This window comes from Ranitomeya imitator, chromosome 5 (genome assembly GCF_032444005.1).
Source record: "Ranitomeya imitator isolate aRanImi1 chromosome 5, aRanImi1.pri, whole genome shotgun sequence".
NCBI classification, from domain to species: domain Eukaryota; kingdom Metazoa; phylum Chordata; class Amphibia; order Anura; family Dendrobatidae; genus Ranitomeya; species Ranitomeya imitator.
This window is the reverse complement of record NC_091286.1, coordinates 133,065,584-133,083,583: the sequence shown is the minus strand read 5'-3', so window position 1 is coordinate 133,083,583 and position 18,000 is coordinate 133,065,584. Positions and strand designations below refer to the sequence as shown.

The 18,000-nt window shown below is 43.7% G+C and overlaps 1 protein-coding gene across 2 annotated transcripts in view; it reads right to left on the bottom strand.

Annotated features, from left to right (window-relative positions):
• The window catches only part of ADGB (androglobin), a 591,174-nt gene that overhangs the window by 129,764 nt on the left and 443,410 nt on the right, over positions 1 to 18,000 (bottom strand). For both annotated transcript variants that reach the window (XM_069769164.1, XM_069769163.1), the window contains exons 31-32: positions 12,517 to 12,681; positions 12,295 to 12,400 (exon numbers count right to left, since the gene is read on the bottom strand). In XM_069769164.1, the coding sequence (XP_069625265.1) occupies positions 12,295 to 12,400; positions 12,517 to 12,681 (271 nt within the window). The remainder of the gene's footprint in view (positions 1 to 12,294; positions 12,401 to 12,516; positions 12,682 to 18,000) is intronic.

The window sequence follows — 18,000 nt, the reverse complement described above, 5'->3', positions numbered from 1 at the left end:
GCCATTTATCAGCCCAAGCTTCTAGTTTACATAAATCATCCTGTAATATAAAATTGTCCTCCTCTGTATTGATTACCCTGCAGAGTTTAGTGTCATCTGCAAATATTGAAATTCTACTCTGAATGCCCCCTACAATGTCATTAATAAATATGTTAAAAAGAAGAGGGACCAATACTGACCCCTGTGGTACCCCATTGCTAAACGCTACCCAGTCCGAGTGTGCTCCATTAATAAACACCCTTTGTTTCCTATCCCTGAGCCAGCTCTCAACCCACTTGCACATATTTTCCCCTATCCCCATTATTCTCATTTTATGTATCAACCTTTTGTGTGTTACTGTATCAAAAGCTTTTGAAAAGTCCATATACACTACATCCACTGGGTTCCCTTGGTCCAATCCGGAACTTACCTCTTCATAGAAACTGATCAAATTAGTCTGACATGAACGGTCCCTAGTAAACCCGTGCTGATACTGGGTCATGAGGTTATTCCTCTTCAGATACTCCAGTATAGCATCCCTTAGAATGCCCTCCAGGATTTTACCCACAGTAGAGGTTAAGCTTACTGGCCTATAATTTCCGAGTTCAGTTTTTGTCCCCTTTTTGAATATTGGCACCACATTTGCTATACGCCAGTCCTGTGGTACAGACCCTGTTATTATGGAGTCTTTAAAGATTAAAAATAGTGGTCTATCAATGACTGTACTTAATTCCTTCAGTACTCGGGGGTGTATCCCATCTGTTGTGAATTCTGTTGTCGGGCTCCCTCCTGTGGTCGTGAATGGTACTTTGGCTGGTTCTGTCCATGGACTTCCTCTGGTGGGTGTTTCTGAGTTTCACAGGTGACTAGGTTAATTCGTTAGCTGCTGCTCTATTTAACTCCACTTAGATCCTTGCTCTATGCCACCTGTCAATGTTCCAGTATTGGTCTAGTTCACTCCTGGATCGTTCTTGTGACCTGTCTTCCCATCAGAAGCTAAGTTCCAGCTTGTATTTCTTTGGTTTTCTATTTTTCTGTCCAGCTTGCTATTTATTTGTTGTCTTGCTTGCTGGAAGCTCTGGGACGCAGAGGGAGTGCCTCCGCACCGTGAGTCGGTGCGGAGGGTCTTTTTGTGCCCTCTGCGTGGTCTTTTTGTAGGTTTTTGTGCCGACCGCAAAGTAACCTTTCCTATCCTCGGTCTGTAAGTAAGTCGGGCCTCACTTTGCTAAATCTATTTCATCTCTGTGTTTGTATTTTCATCTTTACTCACAGTCATTATATGTGGGGGGCTGCCTTTTCCTTTGGGGAATTTCTCTGAGGCAAGGTAGACTTTATTTTTCTATCTTCAGAGCTAGCTAGTTTCTTAGGCTGTGCCGAGTTGCATAGGGAGCGTTAGGCGCAATCCACGGCTATTTCTATTGTGGTTGATAGGATTAGGGATTGCAGTCAGCAGAGTTCCCATGTCACAGAGCTCGTCCTTATTATCAGTAACTATCAGGTCATTCCGTGTGCTCTTAACCACCAGGTCCATTATTGTCCTGACCACCAGGTCATAACACCCATCCGGGCCCGGAGATTTGTCAATTTTAGTGATTTTTAGACGCCGCCTCACTTCCTGCTGGGTTAAGCAGGTGACATTTAATGGTAAATTTTTATCACTAGTCATTTTGTCTGCCATGGGATTTTCTTGTGTAAATACTGATGAAAAAAAGTCATTTAGCATATTGGCTTTTTCCTCATCCTCATCCACCATTTCACCCAGACTATTTTTAAGGGGGCCAACACTATCATTTTTTAGTTTCTTACTATTTATGCAGTTAAAGAATATTTTAGGATTATTTTTACTCTCTCTGGCAATGAGTCTCTCTGTCTCAATCTTTGCTGCCTTGATTTGCTTTTTACCGAATTTATTTAATTTTTTGTATTTATTTAATGCCTCCTCACTACCTACTTCCTTTAATTCTCTAAATGCTTTCTTTTTGTCACTTATTGCTCCCCTTACAGCTCTATTTAACCATATTGATTTCCTCCTATTTCTAGTATGTTTATTCCCATACGGTACATACTGTGCACAGGTCCTATCCAGGATGCTAATAAATGTCTCCCATTTTCTTTGTGCATTTTTGTGTCTCAGGATATCGTCCCAGTTAATTGCACCAAGATCCTCTCTCATCCGTTGGAAATTTGCCCTCCTGACGTTTAGTGTCCTTGTAACCCCTCAATTACACATCTTTTTAAAGGATACATGAAAACTTATTATTTTGTGATCGCTGTTACCCAAGTGACCCCCAACCCTTATATTTGATATGCGGTCTGGCCTGTTGGTTAATATTAGGTCTAGCAGTGCCCCCCTTCTTGTTGAGTCCTGAACCAGTTGTGAAAGGTAATTGTCTCTCATAGTTGTCAAAAACCGATTACCTTTGCTGGAACTGCAGGTTTCTGTTCCCCAATCTATTTCAGGGTAGTTGAAGTCCCCCATAATAATGACTTCTCCTTGAGTCGCAGCTTCATCTATTTGCTTTACGAGGATATTCTCCATTGCTTCCATTATTTTTGGAGATTTATAACAAACCCCTATCAGTAATTTATTATTTTTTCCCCCTCCCCTTATCTCCACCCACAGGGATTCTACATTTTCATTAAATTCACCTATATTATCACGCAGTATGGGTTTTAAGGACAGTACGGTCATTTCTGAACAGGCTATAGCCCTTCAAGATAACAGCCCAGTCATGGCTCTCATCCAGCCATGTCTCAGATATCCCCACCATGTCATAATTATGCTCCAACAACATTAGTTCTAATTCGTCCATTTTGTTGGCGAAGCTTCTGGCATTAGTATACATACATTTTAGGTATCTCTCTGCACCTCTATTATTTCTTAAATTATTAACTGTTCTAACCCCACCCCCCATGCCACCGCCACCCCCAACTTCCTTATTTGTGCCCAGGTCTCTGTCTGCACTATCTTCCCCTCCTATAAAATGAATACCCTCCCCCCCAATTCCTAGTTTAAACACTCCTCCAACCTTCTAGCCATTTTCTCCCCCAATACAGCTGCACCCTCCCCATTGAGGTGCAGCCCGTCCCTAGCGTAGAGCCTGTAGCCAACTGAGAAGTCGGCCCAGTTCTGCAGGAACCCAAACCCCTCCTTCCTACACCAATTCTTGAGCCACTTATTAACCTCCCTAATCTCCCATTGTATCTCTTGCGTGGCACGTGGTACAGGCAGTATTTCGGAAAATACCACGTTGGAGGTCCTTGCTTTCAGCTTGCGGCCTAATTCCCTGAAATCATCTTTAAGGAACTTCCACCTACCTCTAACTTTGTCATTTGTGCCAATGTGCACCATGACCACTGGGTCCTCACCAGCCCCTCCCAATAATCTGTTCACCCGTTCAGCGATGTGTCGGACTCGAGCGCCAGGTAGGCAGCACACCATTCGACGATCCCTGTCTTTGTGACAGATTGCCCTATCTGTTCCCCTAATAATTGAGTCCTCCACTACCAGCACCTGTCTGGCCTGCCCTGCTCTCCTATTTCCCTATTTTTCCTCCTTGTCTCAGTGAATGGAGTCTGCCCTACCCAGAGCTTCTAGTTCCGACGTCTCCTCCACTATCAGCGCCACACGCAGAATGAATATAGCGGCACCTGGTGACAGAAGCAGACATTGCAATTGCAGGTACTGGAGGAGATATGACACTCAGGGCCGGTGTCAGCACCCGGCGCACCTGGGCAAATGCCGGGGCCCTGGGGAGAGAGGGGGGCCCACTCATGCTGTCATAGATACAGCTGGGAGAGCAGAGCAGGAGAACATGCTCTCTCCGCCCACAAAGTCACTGTTGGCTGCGTTCTCTTAACCCCTATGTGCCAGCTCTGACACAAGCATCTTCTCACTCAGTCAGTGCAGCCAGGCAGGCACACATAGGGGTTAAGAGAAGGCAGCCAGTGTGACATTGTTTGTGGGTGGAGAGAGCACGTTCTCTGGCTGCAGTGCTGAGCTGAACTTATCAGGCAGATTCCGGAGGAGCTCCTACCAGTGCCAGAGTGAGTGCAAAGGTATCCAGCAGTGATTGCAGTTGGTCTTGTGGTTCAGTCTGCTGCTGACGGCGTGCAAATTTTTGCCTGTAGGACATTATTGCAAGACAGCTTGGCTGAGTAGATTACACAAGAAGGAAAACACACAGCAAGTCAGCAGGATCTAGGAGCAACATGGCAGATGTGACAACCTACATGGTGAGCTGCAGCATGTGCTACATGTTCACAGATCGACCAGAAGAAGAATCAAATTTCACCTGTCAGAAGTGTAGACTAGTGGCCCTTTTAGAAGAAAAGGTGCGGGGTCTGGAAGAAAGAATAGCAACTTTGAAACTCATCAAAGAGAATGAAGACTTTCTAGACAGAACAGAAGCATCTCTACTGGTCACAGAAGGTGAAAAAAGTGTCAGAGAACCTCCAAAAGCAGATGAGTGGAAGCATGTGACCAAAAGAAGCAAGAAGACCATGGAGAAATCACCAACCACACAACTAAAGAACCGATATCAAATCTTTGTAGAGGATGAAGATGGCACACCTAAGGATGAAGCAATACCAGCAAGCAAAAAAGAAAAGGGCACACAGCAACAAGTGACAGCAAAAAGTACAGCCAAGAAGCAACGAAGAGTGGTGGTGGTGGGAGACTCACTACTGAGAGGCACAGAAGCAGCCATCTGCAGACCGGACATAACTGCAAGAGAAGTATGCTGCCTTCCAGGTGCGATGATCAAGGATGTGACCGATAGGATACCAAAGCTATTTAGCTCCAAGGACGTCCACCCATTTCTTCTGATACATGTTGGCACCAATGACACGGCAAGGAAGGACCTACCGACAATCTGCAAAGACTTTGAAGAGTTGGGGAAGAAAGTAAAGGAACTGGATGCACAGGTAGTTTTTTCTTCTATCCTTCCAGTAGACGGGCATGGCACCAGGAGATGGAACAGGATCCTTGATGCAAACAACTGGCTAAGACGATGGTGCAGACAACAAGGATTCGGATTCCTGGACCACGGTGTGAATTACTTGTACGATGGACTCCTCGCCAGAGACGGACTACACCTCAACAAACCTGGGAAACACACATTCGCCAGAAGACTCGCTACACTCATCAGGAGGGCGTTAAACTAGAAGAAGAGGGGACGGGAAGAAAAACATTAGACTTGAACAAAGAAGATCCAGGAAAACATACTCAGAAGGGAGGTAAGAACATTTCTAAAACAATCCACAGTGAGGAGATTGGAACAAAACAAAATCCTCTAAACTGCATGCTCGCAAACGCCAGAAGCCTGAAAAACAAGATGGAAGAACTAGAAGCAGAAATATCTACAGGTAACTTTGACATAAAGGGAATAACCGAGACATGGTTAGATGAAAGCTATGACTGGGCAGTTAACTTACAGGGTTACAGTCTGTTTAGAAAGGATCGTAAAAATCGGAGAGGAGGAGGGGTTTGTCTCTATGTAAAGTCTTCTCTAAAGTCCACTTTAAGGGAGGATATTAGCGAAGGAAATGAGGATGTCGAGTCCATATGGGTCGAAATTCATGGAGGGAAAAATGGTAACAAAATTCTCATTGGGGTCTGTTACAAACCCCCAAATATAACAGAAACCATGGAAAGTCTACTTCTAAAGCAGATAGATGAAGCTGCAACCCATAATGAGGTCCTGGTTATGGGGGACTTTAACTACCCGGATATTAACTGGGAAACAGAAACCTGTGAAACCCATAAAGGCAACAGGTTTCTGCTAATAACCAAGAAAAATTATCTTTCACAATTGGTGCAGAATCCAACCAGAGGAGCAGCACTTTTAGACCTAATACTATCTAATAGACCTGACAGAATAACAAATCTGCAGGTGGTCGGGCATCTAGGAAATAGCGACCACAATATTGTACAGTTTCACCTGTCTTTCACTAGGGGGACTTGTCAGGGAGTCACAAAAACACTGAACTTTAGGAAGGCAAAGTTTGACCAGCTTAGAGATGCCCTTAATCTGGTAGACTGGGACAATATCCTCAGAAATAAGAATACAGATAATAAATGGGAAATGTTTAAGAACATCCTAAATAGGCAGTGTAAGCGGTTTATACCTTGTGGGAATAAAAGGACTAGAAATAGGAAAAACCCAATGTGGCTAAACAAAGAAGTAAGACAGGCAATTAACAGTAAAAAGAAAGCATTTGCACTACTAAAGCAGGATGGCACCATTGAAGCTCTAAAAAACTATAGGGAGAATAATACTTTATCTAAAAAACTAATTAAAGCTGCCAAAAAGGAAACAGAGAAGCACATTGCTAAGGAGAGTAAAACTAATCCCAAACTGTTCTTCAACTATATCAATAGTAAAAGAATAAAAACTGAAAATGTAGGCCCCTTAAAAAATAGTGAGGAAAGAATGGTTGTAGATGACGAGGAAAAAGCTAACATATTAAACACCTTCTTCTCCACGGTATTCACGGTGGAAAATGAAATGCTAGGTGAAATCCCAAGAAACAATGAAAACCCTATATTAAGGGTCACCAATCTAACCCAAGAAGAGGTGCGAAACCGGCTAAATAAGATTAAAATAGATAAATCTCCGGGTCCGGATGGCATACACCCACGAGTACTAAGAGAACTAAGTAATGTAATAGATAAACCATTATTTCTTATTTTTAGGGACTCTATAGCGACAGGGTCTGTTCCGCAGGATTGGCGCATAGCAAATGTGGTGCCAATATTCAAAAAGGGCTCTAAAAGTGAACCTGGAAATTATAGGCCAGTAAGTCTAACCTCTATTGTTGGTAAAATATTTGAAGGGTTTCTGAGGGATGTTATTCTGGATTATCTCAATGAGAATAACTGTTTAACTCCATATCAGCATGGGTTTATGAGAAATCGCTCCTGTCAAACCAATCTAATCAGTTTTTATGAAGAGGTAAGCTATAGGCTGGACCACGGTGAGTCATTGGACGTGGTATATCTCGATTTTTCCAAAGCGTTTGATACCGTGCCGCACAAGAGGTTGGTACACAAAATGAGAATGCTTGGTCTGTGGGAAAATGTGTGTAAATGGGTTAGTAACTGGCTTAGTGATAGAAAGCAGAGGGTGGTTATAAATGGTATAGTCTCTAACTGGGTCGCTGTGACCAGTGGGGTACCGCAGGGGTCAGTATTGGGACCTGTTCTCTTCAACATATTCATTAATGATCTTGTAGAAGGTTTACACAGTAAAATATCGATATTTGCAGATGATACAAAACTATGTAAAGCAGTTAATACAAGAGAAGATAGTATTCTGCTACAGATGGATCTGGATAAGTTGGAAACTTGGGCTGAAAGGTGGCAGATGAGGTTTAACAATGATAAATGTAAGGTTATACACATGGGAAGAAGGAATCAATATCACCATTACACACTGAATGGGAAACCACTGGGTAAATCTGACAGGGAGAAGGACTTGGGGATCCTAGTTAATGATAAACTTACCTGGAGCAGCCAGTGCCAGGCAGCAGCTGCCAAGGCAAACAGGATCATGGGGTGCATTAAAAGAGGTCTGGATACACATGATGAGAGCATTATACTGCCTCTGTACAAATCCCTAGTTAGACCGCACATGGAGTACTGTGTCCAGTTTTGGTCACCGGTGCTCAGGAAGGATATAATGGAACTAGAGAGAGTACAAAGGAGGGCAACAAAATTAATAAAGGGGATGGGAGAACTACAATACCCAGATAGATTAGCAAAATTAGGATTATTTAGTCTAGAAAAAAGACGACTGAGGGGCGATCTAATAACCATGTATAAGTATATAAGGGGACAATACAAATATCTCGCTGAGGATCTGTTTATACCAAGGAAGGTGACGGGCACAAGGGGGCATTCTTTGCGTCTGGAGGAGAGAAGGTTTTTCCACCAACATAGAAGAGGATTCTTTACTGTTAGGGCAGTGAGAATCTGGAATTGCTTGCCTGAGGAGGTGGTGATGGCGAACTCAGTCGAGGGGTTCAAGAGAGGCCTGGATGTCTTCCTGGAGCAGAACAATATTGTATCATACAATTAGGTTCTGTAGAAGGACGTAGATCTGGGGATTTATTATGATGGAATATAGGCTGAACTGGATGGACAAATGTCTTTTTTCGGCCTTACTAACTATGTTACTATGTTATATGTTACTATGCTGTCTGTCTCCGCTGCCTAAAAATGTGGGTGATGTCTGGAGGAGCAGCTGGTGGGGTGCAGCCTGCAACCTGCAGCCACCCAGCTCTCCCAGAATACATGCATGCTGCACCAAACCTGCACCAGTGGGGTAGGAAGAAGCTTAACCCCTTCCCATCTGTATGAAGGTTATTGCTAAACCTTAAAGATAACAATCCGACCCGCATAAATGGGGTTAACCAGATGCCAGGAGGAAGGGGAGCTGCTGCCATGGATAAAACTGAGCTGTGGGCTGTACGTTGGGGCCCTGTGGCCCCAGGCTGGTGACTGGAGGGACTATGCCCAGTGCTGGCATGTGGGTGATTTCTGCTCCGGAGTCTCAGCTTCTCTCCTCCAGGTCACACTGTGCAGTCACAGCAACATTGGTTGTGTCTGTCCAGGTCCCAGCAGCTGCCACTGCTCCCACCAATTACATGGCATCACTTAACCCTTCCCCTGCAGCCACCGGCAACAAATCCACATTATTCCTTGATTAAATCAGGTTCCAACCCAACAGAGGAGCAGACATTTCCTGCTGCCATTAAGGTCCGGGAGGGGGTGACCTGTGACATTGGCTGCCCTGCTACTCTGTAGTGGGGGGTGACAAGTGTAACATGGGGTAACGATGAAGGAGAAATGCACAGGATAATAGTGAGAGCGACAGAGGGCAGTGTATGGTATGGAGCAGTCAGGGGGTAGGCTGCAGGATCCCCCCATACTGTACATGACTGCTCGGGACAGGGAGGCGTTTAATGAGCTTCTAATGACGGGGCACTAATTGGTCATTAGGGTTTGTGGAAAGGATTGAGCATCAGGTCCCTCATTAATGCCCGAGCCGCCTGTTACTTTGTAGCACAGATCTGTTAGGGCCGCAAAACCAAACAACGTTGTTTATGTAGAAAAGTCTTTTGTTTCATAGAAAAACTCAAAACAGAAAAGATTTTCTGATACAACAACGCCCTGCTCACGACACTGCACAGCACCTCTCCTGTATATATACACTGCACAGCACCTCTCCTCCTGTATATATACACTGCACAGTACCGCTACTCCTGTCCTGTATATATACACTGCACAGCACCTCTCCTGTATATATACACTGCACAGCACATCTCCCCCTGTATATATACACTGCACAGTACCACTCCTCCTGTATATGTACACTGCACAGCACCTTTCCTCCTGTATATATACACTGCACAGCACCTTTCCTCCTGTGTATATATACACTGCACAGCACCTTTCCTCCTGTATATATACACTGCACAGCACCTTTCCTACTGTATATACACACTGCACAGCACCTTTCCTTCTGTGTATATATACACTGCACAGCACCTTTCCCCCTGTATATATACACTGCACAGTACCTCTCCCCCTGTATATATACACTGCACAGTACCGCTCCTCCTGTGTATATATACACTGCACAGCACCTCTCCTGTATATATACACTGCACCTTTCCTCCTGTCCTATATATACACTGCCCAGCACCTCTCCTCCTGTATGTATACACTGCACAGCACCTCTCCTGTATATATACACTGCACAGCACCTTTCCTCCTGTATATATACACTGCACAGTACCACTCCTCCTGTCCTGTATATATACACTGCAGAATTTACAATAGCTGTCACTCATGTAAGAAGTGAAATCTGGCATTGTACTATATATTTCTCTGCCGTATCTGTGCATCATAAATCGGGGTATGTGTTAAAGGGGGGGCCCACTGAGACTCTTTCGCCCGGGGCCCTCGAAAACCTGGAGCCAGCCCTGATGACACTACCAATACATTGCCCATATGCACTCTCGAATATTATCAGTTCTATACCATGTAGTTGGATATTTATACCAGCTGTACAAAATCATCCATTTGAAAATTATCCTGCTATATTTGGTCAAACATTTACTGTAATTATCTCACTCCTAATGTGATGGGATGGCTGGAACTGCTTCTCCTTCCTGCGGCTCTGCTGTTAGTTGGAAAGGATGATGTCCCAGATTTGCGTCAGTCTGGAGCACAGGTGACTCTTAGCGATAATAATTTCTGTAACGAACTCGCAGTAAAGTTGTACAGAACACAAATGTATATCACACTGCAGGTCTCCTGACAGTGAGAAATTCGTCACTGCTTATGTTACATTTATAGAACTCAAACAGTGGGAGATCTGCAGTACATACATCTGCAAACTACACCCACAAAATACGTCCTGATGCTTGCAGGACGTAATCTTTAAGAGCACATGGCATGGTGTTCAGTAGTGAGCAATGTGTGCAAGCTCGCAGAGCAAGAAGGAATTAAAGGGCTGGCAGCCGTCAGAACGTAGCCCGAACACTGTGATCCCTGGGAATCTGCCCAGAGGCAGGAGAAAAGGTTATTGAGGGCTGTTTATGAGCCGAGGGCTCGAGGTTCCCCATCCCTGCTTTAGATAATGAGTGGAGCAGTGCTCGGTCACGGACTGCTGCTACATTCTAATGGGGATAAAAGGGCTCTGCCTGGGATAAAAGTACCGTACCTCATTCTGCCAATTTGTGTGGGCCCCAGCAGTTAGACACTCACCAATCAATAAAATATTACCTACCCATGGATAGCTGATAACTTGTTTTCACCGGAGAACCCCATTAACCTGTGAGGGATGTCTGAAATAAAACCATTTTCACTGCATTCTACATGTTTGGAGTGATGAGTAACTGTTCATACTGTGTATTACATAGTGGAATCCAACTCTGAAACCCTACCACAAGTTACAGGTTTTATTTGATTTTGTTATTTGACAGCACGAAATGTGTTTTTTGTACCATTTTGGGATACATGTAACTTTTAGTATGCAGCAAGACAGATTAACAGGCAATGATAGACAATAAGAAAAACTGCAATATAAAATTTAAAGTGAGCCTGTCAATAGAATTTTGCTAAGTAATGTCTACAGACAATGTCAGGTCGGCGCTGTTATACTGATTATAATGATGCACTGGTTGATGAAATCTGTCCTGTGGTTGCTGTTTAATCTATATTTGCAGTTTTCAGTTAATGAGATTCTTGTGCTTCAGGGCGTCTTGTGGGGAGGTATTTATGTGGTGCTCTGCTTACATATGCATCTGTATATCTTATGACAGGTCACTGAACCTTCAGTCACATGCCTCCTAGTTTACATAATGCTCATAATATTGTGGGCTTAGGAAAAAAAAAGTTCCATCCAGCAAAATGACGCCAGCGGCAGCACCTGCGCAGCAGAATTTATCTCTTACAGATGTTACTGAACAGGCGCCGCCACCGGCATCATTTAGCTGCAGCCAATTTTTTTTTCCAGTAGCATCTGGTGCTTTCCGATAGACGCTACTGCGCTTACGCCACCTCCATTTTGCTGGAGAAAAAAGAATTGCTGCAGCTAATCGGCGCCGGCACATGTGTAGTAGTATCTGGCGCTTGCCAATAAATGCTACTGCGCAAGTACTGCTGCCATTTTGCTGGAGGAAAAAACATTTGGCTGCAGCCTACCGCCTCAACGCATTAACCTAACTATCCCTGTGTGGCCCATTCAAAAACTTAAACCATAATCAGGTTCCTCGCATCATGTTCTCACATGCTTTATGCAGTTAATAGCCCTCAGTGTCTGTACTGTTACATACTTAGGCAGTTAACTGGTTCATGCAGCATTACATGAACACCGATCCTTACATTATGGCCGGTCCGAACAACGAAAGCAATTGTTACCATCCACCTCTCATGTCTCCCTTTTTCCTCATAATTTGTAAGCTTGCGAGCAGGGCCCCCAACTCCTCTTGGTATCTGTTTTGCTGCAATGTCTATTGTCTGTACAAATCCCCTTTATAATTTGTAAAGCGCTGCGGAATATGTTGGTGTTATATAAATAAAATTATTATAATTATTAATGGCCCCAGCAGCGGCGCCTGTGCAGTAGCATCTATCAGTAAGAGATAGAGGCGTCGACGCGAGTGCCATTTTGCTGGATGTATTTTTTTTCTAAGCCTACAATACTATATATGCATTATGTAAAATAGGAGGCATACTTTACTTAGCTAAACCATGATGTCGGTTCGCTTTAAACTTAATTCTGTTCTTGCATTGGTTTTTACCTTCTTCCCCAGCAGAAACCTGGTCATCTTGAGGGCTATTCTCTGTTTGTTCTGTGGAAGCCTTCTGCTCATACTTGTTCACAAACTGAAGTCGTGACTGTAAAGCCTGCATGTACAGTTTTTAGTTGTTTAGTAAATGATAAAAGAATGGACATACCGTAGATATATTTTCTCGCTAATACATTTCACTGGTCTAATATTTGCAGATTTATATTAAGTTACCTTGACAGCACGCCCTGGTTCTGCCAACTCCCAAGCTTGTTTTAGGGCTCTTATCTCGTCTATACGCTCAGTGTCTTTTTTCACCTCTAGTGCATCCGCCTCACTAGTTTCACTGACAATTCGCAGAATCCAGAAAGGTTTGTTGGGATCAATTTGAGGTTGGGTCTGGAACAAAATGACACCAATGTTGAATTTAAGTACAAGGCAACAGCTTTGAAAGAAGGATAGTTGAAAAAACGTAAAATGTTTTTTGTTTTATAATAAAAAAAAAACATGGTATGTTGTACAGACACATAAGAAGTTTTTATCACTGGGGATCCTTGCATTATGACCTCCACAAATCAGTGTATTAAGGGCTCTCTTATCACTGGTAAATCTCCATCTGCCCTAAACCTGTGGATCAAGAACTGTCTACACTGGTCTGCAGCACAAAGGGAAGTAATGAGGTCCAGTTCTTCAGTTACCTGACCGCATAGGTCAGTGATTGGCTGCAGAGGTCAGATGACTTGAATGGGCATCATTGAAAGTGCCTCTGATGATACGCTGTTGCAATCCTGCTGCAGCCAATCACAGGCCGCAGTAGTCAGATGACTGATGTATGAGACGTCATCGCTTCCTGGTACACTGCTCTTGATCCACGGGTTTAGAGCTGGTGATTTGTCTATTTTTGCAGCCTGCACATTTTGTGTAAAGAGTGGAATAACTCAATAAATAAGAATGAAAAAAAACTTAAAATTCTGATTATCACAGCCAATTATCCGGCATTAATTGGTCTACACTCGCTGACAGAAGTTATGTCGCTTATCCATGTCATGTAAATAAAAGCTTATAACCTGACGCTAAATTCATCCATTGGTTGTATAAATTATTGTTTTGAAAGCTGAAACCCTCCAAAATGTGGTTTAGGTTAAGAAAATAAATTGGCATCAATGCAGAAATATTCGTCAGTTAATGGACACAGAATGGTCTGATTTTGGCAAGACAAAAGTTTTGTCGCCTGGTCATATAATGCACCCAGTTCTAGTTTATATCCTCACTTGTGCTCAGTAAATGATCGGTTAATTAGTGTGTGTGTATAAAAAGAAACCCAACACCCCAGACCTTCACTTGAACTGCAACTTGAGCTCTGACAACATGCTAAAAATCAACCCTGCGACCAAAGCCTGGATTATCAAGAGGCTGATCACCAGATCCACAGCAGAGGTGGCTGGCACCTTTCATGTGTCTCAGCATCAAGTACAAAGAATTAAAAAAAGATTTGAAGAGACTGGAGATGTGTTTCAAGACCAGGTCCGGCAGACCCCACAAGACAACTGCTCAGGAAGAACATTTGTTGGTTAGAAAATGCGAAACAAGCCCCTCTTTCACTGCAGCAGAGCTCCAACAGGCCTGGTCACCTCAAGTCCCTGTGTCAACTACAACAATTTGTACGATTCTGTCTGAAAATGGCCTCCATGATCGAATCAGTGCCCAGAAGCCAGCACTAAACAAAAGGCAAATAAAAAACCGTGTGGCATTTGCAAAGTCGCACAGCCTGCTAAACAGATGGACGCTGGAAAAGTGGCAGAAGGTGGATTTCTCTGATGAATCTTCAGTAGAATTATACCACAGCCGCCACAAATACTGCAGGAGACCTACTAGAGCCCGTATTGATCCAAAATACACCCAGAAAACAGTTAAATCTGGTGGTGGAAAGATCATGGTCTGGGGTTACATTCAGCATTGGGGTGTGCGAAACATTTGTAAGGTGAAAGGCAATATCAATAGCATAAAATATCAAGAAGTATTAGCAACTTCTTATATTCCAAATCATAAAAGCGGTCAAATTCTGCAGCAGGATGGTGCTTCATCTCATACATCCATCTCTACAACAAAATTCCTCCAGGCAAAAAAGATCAAGGTGCTCAAGGACTGGCCAGCCCAGTCACCAGACATGAACATCATTGAGCATGTTTGGGGTAGGATGAAAGAGGAAGCTTGGAAGACAAAACCAAAGAATCTAGATGAACTCTGGGAGGCATGTAAGACTGCATTCTTTGCTATTCCTGATGACTTCATTAATAAATTGTATGAATCATTGTTGAACTGGATGGATGCAGTCCTTCAAGCTCATGGAAGTCACACAAAATATTAAATATGACTCTAATAGCACCACAATTTCATTCACCAATGTTATGCAACATATATTTGTACTTTAAGTTTATTATTTGTTTGAATATCACATTATTTTCTGTGGGTGACAAAACTTTTGTCTTGCCAAAATCTAACCATTCTGTGTCCATTAACTGATCAATATTTCCGCATTGACGCCAATTTATTTTCTTAACCTAATCCACATTTCTGAGGGTTTCAGCTTTCAAATGAATAATTTATACAACGAATGGATGAATTTAACGTCAGGTTATAAGCTTTTATTTACATAACATGGATAAGCGACATAACTCCTGTCAGGGAGTGTAAGGCAGAACAAGAAATAATCCGATGAAATTTTAATATTATATGTTGTATTTTGCTTGTCATAAGTTGGTCATTTGGAATATAAATAGATTTTTTTCTGTCATTTTCCCTTTGCTGCTTCAGAAATATACATACACTGTGGGCAAAATTATTAGGCTTGTGAGAATTTTGACCATATGTTCATTATTATACAGATTTTGCAACTTCAAGCTATATAAACATGAATGCTTATTGGATGAAGTAGATCAGGTGATGAGTAGGGTTGAGCGAAACGGATCGTTCATTTTCAAAAGTCGCCGACTTTTGGCAAAGTCGGGTTTCATGAAACCCGACCCGATCCCTGTGTGGGGTCGGCCATGCGGTACGCGACTTTCGCGCCAAAGTCGCGTTTCGTATGACGCGCTTGGCGCCATTTTTTTCAGCCAATGAAGGGGCGTGGGCAGAGTGATGACATAGGTCTTAGGGGCGTGGACGCCTATCGCCATGTTGTCGCTTGTGCGCTGTAGCGATTTGCACTGTGTAACACCAGCTTTTCAGTTCAGGGACGGACGGACGGAGGGGGAGAGAGAGAGAGAGAGAGAGAGAGAGAGAGAGAGAGAGAAGAAAAAAAAAAATAATAATTGCCATTGGCTTTGCATTGGGTTTCGTGTTTCGGTCGATCCTCGACTTTTCGCCATCCTCGACTTTTGAGATAGTCGGGCTCGACCCTAAAAAAGTCAAGGTCGCTCAACCCTAGTGATGAGTATTTGTGTAATCAAATCGGGTGAGGCCTAAGGATATATACAACTTTTATCATGCTGTGCAGAATTACTAAGTGGCTTGCTGTTCTCAGGTAAAATGGGCCAAAAAAGAGATTCTACTGGTTTCGAAAAGTTAAGTGTCTTACAGAGGGATTAAGCACTCTTGAAATTGCTAAAACATTCTGGCGCCAGAGAACTATCAAATGTTTTGTTGAAAATAGTTGAAAAGGTTAGAAAAACATGTTGAGAAAAAAAGGACTTGGAAGCCATATTCTCCTTTGCTATCATATTTCAGAACTGCAACCTCCTTGGAGTGCCTAGAAGTACAAGGTGTTCAGGGCTCAGCGACCTGGCTAACCTCACTCTACCCAACATCGAAATTACCCTGGAGGGTTCAACCATAACTCCCAAGCAGCATGCCCGCTGTCTTGGGGTCATATTTGACACCGAACTTTCCTTTACTCCCTATATCCGATCACTCACTCGCTCTTGTCACCTGCATCTTAAAAACATCTCCAGAATCCGACCATTTCTCACATTTGAAACTGCTAAGACTCTTACTGTCGCTCTTATTCATTCTCGTCTGGACTACTGCAACTCTCTTCTGACCGGTCTCCCTCTTACCAAAATTTCTCCTCTCCAATCCATCTTGAATGCGGCAGCCAGGGTCATATTTCTGTCCAGCCGCTTCACCGATGCCTCCATCTTGTGCCAGTCATTACACTGGCTACCCATTCGCTACAGGGTCCAGTATAAACTCATCCCTATCACCCACAAAGCTCTCCACAGTTCTGCATCGCCTTATATCTCCTCTCTCATCTCTGTCTATCGCCCTACAAGTGCCCTCCATTCTACAAATGACCTAAGACTAACATCCCCCGTAATCCAAACCTCACACCTCCGTCTCCAAGACTTCTCTAGTGCTGCGCCAGCTCTCTGGAATGCACTTCCCCAGATGATCAGACTGATACCTAACCCCAATATAAATAAAAAAGAAGTCTAGCACTCATCTTCAGCAAACGTGGAATAGATTTATTTGTAGCACTTGAAACGTTTCAGTCCAAAGGGACTTTCATCAGTCACGTGCTAATGATAGCCAGTAGGGCTATGTTCATGGGAAAAGAAACAGTACCCAATCAATGTACAAAGATGCCGCCACTCTATAGGGCACAAAGGATAGGAGTAATATAACTTAGGCAGAGTGCTAGTATGGTGGGGCGATGACCACCTATAAAGTAAAACACCTGCAGTCTGAGGATGATGGTAACAGGAGAAAGAGAGGCACGACCTCCAGACACGGAATCCACCGCAAGTCTCTGAGACTCCACGTTTGCTGAAGATGAGTGCTAGACTTCTTTTTTATTTATATTGATGGTCTGGGAACCTAGTCTATGCACCATATAGTGACTGTGCACACGGTGTTTTCACTTACGTATTGATACCTAACCCCGACCTATTCAAGCGCGCTTTGAAAACCTATCTCTTCAAACAAGCCTACCACATCAACTACTCAGTAAACTAACTTTGCCCTGGTCCCTCCTTCCAAATATTATTCTGAATCTGCACCCTACTATTTATCTGTCTCCACACCCTCCATGCACATGATAACTGCACTTGATTCTTGATTATTGCACTTAAACACACGGGCTAGTGACCGGATCATGCAGCTTTATATGAAAATCCCTATTTATTATAATTGCCAGACCTGAAATAACAAGCACTTTTCACCTATTGTGTCCCTGCATTTCCTTGTAGATTGTAAGCTTGCGAGCAGGGACCTCACCCCTAATGTCACTGTTTAACCCCTTCCCGACCTTTGACGCATACGCTGTGTCATGAAAGTCGGTGCCATTCCGACCCATGACGCAGCATATGCGTCATGGAAAGATCGCGTCCCTGCAGATCGGGTGAAAGGGTTAACTCCCATTTCACCCGATCTGCAGGGACAGGGGGAGTGGTAGTTTAGCCAGGGGGGGGGGGGTGGCTTCACCCCCCCGTGGCTACGATCGCTCTGATTGGCTTTTGAAAGTGAAACTGCCAATCAGAGCGATTTGTAATATTTCACCTAAAAAAATGGTGAAATATTACAATCCAGCCATGGCCGATGCTGCAATATCATCGGCCATGGCTGGAAACACTAATGTGCACCCACCCCACCCCTCCGATCGCCCCCCCAGCCCCCCGATCTGTGGTCCGCTCCCCTCGGTCCTGTGCTCCGCTCCCCCGTCCTCCTGCCCACTCCCCCCGTGCTCCAATCACACCCGCCGTGCTCCAATCACACCCCCCG